The following is a 5,204-nucleotide window of genomic DNA, read 5'->3' on the forward strand; positions in this document are numbered from 1 at the left end:
GCCCCTCCAGTCCAGACCAGCCGCGCTCCCGGGTTGACCCCTCGCAGGTGACGCTCCTGCTCCTCCCCTCCCTTCCTTCCTTCCTTCCGCGCGGCGAGTTTGTGGAGTGGGAGACCTGGCGCTGTATGTGTGCATATGCTTCGCTAGATTATTATTTTTACGGTACGGCAGAGTCGTGCTGGTGAGCTGTGTACCGCTGTGAGAATTGAGATGGTCGGCCGGGTCGCGTTCGCGTTCGTGGGGTTCTGGGGATTCGAGGGGTAGGAGGAGGCAGCGGATGGCGCTCGATTTCGGCCTGAATTTGGTGCGTAGGCGCGCCAAGGGGGTTCACCGTGCTGTGCGCATTTGGGGGCCGGCGGCGGGGTCAGCGTGGGATTGGGGGGCTTGCGCGCGCAACTGAGCCTACCGCCTTCAGGTGCTGCTGCTTGTCATGCTGGATTTGGGGGCGTCGTCATTTGCATCTCGCCGCTTTGGTCTCTGGTTCAGGGAGGTCTCTTCGCATCCATTTCCTGCAGTCAGTTCAGACTTCCAGTCCGGGATTGTAGTAATTGAGGTTTCTGCACCACTGGTTCATCTCATGAGCTTATGGTAGATACCGAAATGACAACGCAGACAATGTGCACTCATAGTTTTGGCATCAGCATGAAGTTGTGCATAAACTGAAACAAACAGAAATAGCACGAGATTGCCTTGCCTGCGCCGGTCTGTCTAAGGTTGGCTTGCTCTGCTTTGTTCTAGCATGTCCAACTCGGTGCCATCTGGTTACCCTGTTTCTCTTCGCCTCCATTTTCTGCTTTCTGTTCAGACTTCCAGGGCTGGATAGTAACTGAGGTTTCTGCAGCACTGCTTCACCATCAACTTATGGTGGAAACTGAAAATGACAACACATGCAATGTGCACTCGTAGTTTGGCTATCGGCATGAGATTGCGCATAGAGTGAAACAAAAAAGAACATGGCCCAAGTTATTAGTGAGTTTAGGACATAGATATATAAAAGCTTGCAGCTCACCATGTGTTCGTATCGAAAATCGTGGAAAGAACCAAAAGGCACAACACGGCGCTGAGTGTTTACTTGCGGGACTGATTGTCAAAACTTGGGGCCAACCTCTTCTCCATTTCCCAGTCAGTGCATATGCAATTTTTTACCTATCATGAATTGCCTACAATTTATGTAGGAGTAATAGTTTTTGTCACTTGTATATTTTCATGCTGGCTATGAGTGTCCTGATTGAGATTGGTACTCTTGTAACCATTTGTATTGATGCCAGAATGTTCTTGTATTCCCCTCTTTTTCTCAGGAACCAGAAGCAGATAGATAGGAAGAAGTAAAATAGAAGGAGGTCATTATGCGTCGGTGGTTTTGTTGCAGTCAGTTTCATGCTTCATATCGTGAACATGAACATGAATTTCCTTCCAGCTCGGATGAGAAAGAAGGTAACCCTCCTCCTCTGTCTCGTAATTAATCAGCCTATATTCAAGCTTATTGATTTGAGGCCTATGTTCGATACTCATAATACCACCTGGAAATGGGTTTGAAACTCTTGTGCAAACTCAAGTTTTAGTTGCTGGATTTGAATGTAGTTGTTTTGGGTTCTCCAGAATCATCTTGTCCGCATTCAGTTTATTTAATATATCCAGATGTGCTTTGGAACATCACATAGTGTTTCCTTAACAATAAATTCTTCTAGTAACTTAACATCCCTGTTGAAAAAAAAATGTAGTATCTCCACCCAGCATGTATTGACAATCTTTTGCTATTGAGTAACAGAACAAGTTAGCATGAGCACCAAAATGGATATATGATTTTAACGTTACAAGTGAGGGAAACATGGATAAGAAGGTGAAACCATGCTCTTTCACTTCAAGTTAGTGAATTTTCAGCAGTCATTTGTCAACACTGTTTCAGATTATCTTACCTATCAGCTGAACCCTGTAATGTACGGGCTAGGTATTTTTCTCATTCTAAATGAATGTTTATCAGAAGGGATTGTGTTGTGCATCTGATTGCTTTCTAGTTATCCTCTGTTTTCCTGTTGTGCTTTTGTTATTGGGGCCTAAAGTTGTTTGTAAAACACATGGTTAACAGGAAATGGTTTTGATTCCAAAAGTGATCCAACAAAAGCACCTCCTCCCATTGAAATACCTGAATTGTCACTTGATGAACTGAAAGAAAAGACCGACAACTTTGGGTCAAAAGCTTTGATCGGTGAAGGATCGTACGGGAGAGTGTATTATGCTATTCTAGACAGCGGAAAACATCTTGCTGTTAAAAAGCTTGATACCTCAGCAGACCCTGAGCCTGATAACGAATTTCTGACACAGGTACTGAGTAATAACCATCTTTTGCTAGTTATGATAGCTTTATCTGCTAGTACTTTTTGTATGAACTACAATCCTCTATTCTTGAACTTATTTTCCTCTTTTGGTGGTAGCTCTCGATTGTGTCGAGATTAAAGCATGAAAATTTTGTGGAAATGCTTGGCTACTGTGTGGAGGGAAATCAACGTCTGGTGGCCTATGAATTTGCTACGATGGGTTCTCTACATGATATTTTGCATGGTACGCTTGCTATGTTATGCAATATGTTAAGTCTGTTTCTTCATGAGGTCCTCATGATCAAAACAGGTCATGTGGCATGGTGATCTGATCTACTCTGACGTCTTTTCTGCGTTCTTTACATACAAAAGGAAGAAAAGGTGTCCCTGGTGCACAGCCCGGCCCAGCACTTGACTGGATGCAGCGAGTCAAAATTGCTATAGATGCTGCTAAAGGGCTAGCATATCTTCATGAGAAGGTTCAACCTTCGATAGTCCATCGGGACATACGGTCTAGCAATGTACTTCTATTTGAGGACTACAGAGCGAAAGTTGCAGATTTTAATCTTTCAAACCAGTCTCCTGATATGGCTGCTCGTTTGCATTCCACCCGTGTCCTTGGAACCTTCGGCTACCATGCTCCTGAGTAATTACTAAACTTGAATACTTGCACATTAAATATATTTGCACTTTTTTTATGTCAAGATTTTGAGATATCCCCCCATAATTATTATTAGAAGATACCTGTTTATTCCATTTTATGTTAGGCCCCAATGATAGGATTGTAGCATTAGTCAGATGACCTTCATTATAGCTAAACAAGTCTGTCATTTCTAAAGCAAGATCTATAGTTGAATGAATAGCTGTAGTTCCACCAGTTCTTTAGTTTTTTATATGCAGATCTGCCACTGCACTACCTTTTGTTAATTATTACTGTATATTCTTTCCTGCTTTGTTTAAGAAGTGCCCTTCCTTGACAATGCAGGTATGCCATGACTGGCCAGCTAACTCAGAAAAGTGATGTATATAGCTTTGGAGTTGTTCTTTTAGAGCTTCTAACAGGAAGGAAACCAGTAGATCATACAATGCCTAGAGGCCAGCAGAGTCTGGTCACATGGGTACGTATTTGGTTCCTAACAATCTGACAGTACTATATTTTGCCAACTTAAACTTAATGGTACAGAGAACTACTTAATTTATAATATTGTTCTACATAAAACGAAGGAGAGCATGCATTAGCAACAAGAGTAGGGCATTAACACCGACATAGTCAACGGTTTGAACTTCAGAGAGTCTCATACTATACTGCAATATCATGTAAATAAGCATCGAAAATGGGCGGAATTTGAATCAAAATTTGATGTTGTTCTTGATCTATGTCCTCCGGTTCAGAGTGCTTACTATACTTCGTGCTGCTTTGTGTTCCTGTACTATCGTTTTACATAACAAACCTATTCTAAAGTTATCTGATTTGCATATTCTGATTGGTTGCTACTACCTTCTGTGGACACAGGCAACACCTCGTTTGACTGAGGATACAGTGAAACAATGTATCGACCCAAGGTTGAAGGGCGAGTGTCCCCCGAAAGGCGTTGCCAAGGTCTGCCTCTCTTCTTCCCTCCCTTCTTTGTTGCGCACTCCCTCTCTTACACGGTCACCAGCTAAGAAACAGCTTGAAACAAATTTGAACACTGAATGTTTTTTTCTTCTTTTGAATGCAGCTTGCGGCGGTGGCAGCCCTCTGCGTGCAGTATGAATCGGAGTTCAGACCCAGCATGAGCATCGTCGTCAAGGCGCTCTCGCCCCTTCTTCAGCAGAAACCTCAAGCTCCACCAGCCGCCGCTCCTAACACAACGACTTCAGACGCCTGACCTACCCAGTTCAACAAGGATGTATGTAAAAAAAGAGTGCTAGTAAGACGCATGTCCTGGCGTGTGCGTTGTTTTGTTTTTACCGAGAGTACCGCCGTCGCTTTGCTGAGTTCAAGAACGGGGCTGTGTGGTTCTGCCGAGTGATGCCCTCTTGTTGCATTCGGTGGGGATCACCATAATAAGCTGCGTTCTGGGTCGTATATATATGCTGTAACATGGGAACTAAGGTTGTGTAGTTGGTCCGTGGCTTGATGTTTCTGGGTTTGCCATTGTGATTTTGAGCTGACACCCATTGATTTGTATAATCTGCTGAACTTCGAAGTTGGCGTGAGAAATGGCAACATTATTGTCCATTTTTGTTATCTGCTTGGCTGCTCCTAATTATGTGAGAATGGGTAGGCAATTTTCCGCAGAAATGTAGGCCTCTCGGGTAGGCAATTTTCCGCAGAAATCGCGGAGAATTTTACGTTTTCTATCTATCTCGTGTAGATGGGTTGAATTTATCCGTGCGCCTTGTAATGCCGGTGTCTGGTGAGATGATAGTGCAATACATGCCTACGGAGTAGTCGCCAAAATAAGAAGTTCGTTTGGAAGATCAAGACAGAAAGCTAGGGTTTTTGCCTCTCGCCGGCGCCGCCGCAGGTCTGCCTCGCCGGCGCCGCCGCAGGTCTGCCTCGTCTCTGGTGGCCCTAGGGCCATGGGGCGCGGTGGATCCTGCCAAGGACCGGCGGGAGGGCTCCGTTTTTAGTCTTTTTTCCTGTCTTGTTAGGTTTGTGTCATGCTCAGGAAGGCGAGACGGCGGCGGCTCCCTGAAGATGGAATAAAGGTCTCCCTGCCTAGCCCCCCGTTTCGGCGGTGCATCTAGCATCGTTGGTGGGCATGTGGAGGTGTGTCTCCGGTGGATCTATCTTTGGTGGGTTTGCTCGGATCTCGTCGTTGTTCGTCTACGTTCGTGTGTCTTCGGGTTGAATCCTTCCAACCTACGTTATTCTTCATCGGCGGCGGTTGCTGTTCTGGT

General features: G+C 44.9%; 1 protein-coding gene across 1 annotated transcript in view; it reads left to right on the top strand.

Moving 5' to 3' along the window:
* LOC119311106 (PTI1-like tyrosine-protein kinase 3) overlaps positions 1 to 4,539 on the top strand; it is a 4,947-nt gene extending 408 nt beyond the window's left edge. The window contains exons 2-9 of the mRNA XM_037586736.1: positions 1 to 47; positions 1,299 to 1,434; positions 2,087 to 2,322; positions 2,433 to 2,559; positions 2,688 to 2,961; positions 3,301 to 3,433; positions 3,829 to 3,915; positions 4,037 to 4,539. Coding sequence (XP_037442633.1) covers positions 1,347 to 1,434; positions 2,087 to 2,322; positions 2,433 to 2,559; positions 2,688 to 2,961; positions 3,301 to 3,433; positions 3,829 to 3,915; positions 4,037 to 4,186 — 1,095 coding nt within the window. The 5' untranslated portion in view covers positions 1 to 47; positions 1,299 to 1,346 and the 3' untranslated portion in view covers positions 4,187 to 4,539. The remainder of the gene's footprint in view (positions 48 to 1,298; positions 1,435 to 2,086; positions 2,323 to 2,432; positions 2,560 to 2,687; positions 2,962 to 3,300; positions 3,434 to 3,828; positions 3,916 to 4,036) is intronic.
* The last annotated feature ends 665 nt before the right edge of the window (positions 4,540 to 5,204 follow it).

This window comes from Triticum dicoccoides, chromosome 5B (assembly GCF_002162155.2).
Source record: "Triticum dicoccoides isolate Atlit2015 ecotype Zavitan chromosome 5B, WEW_v2.0, whole genome shotgun sequence".
Taxonomy (NCBI): domain Eukaryota; kingdom Viridiplantae; phylum Streptophyta; class Magnoliopsida; order Poales; family Poaceae; genus Triticum; species Triticum dicoccoides.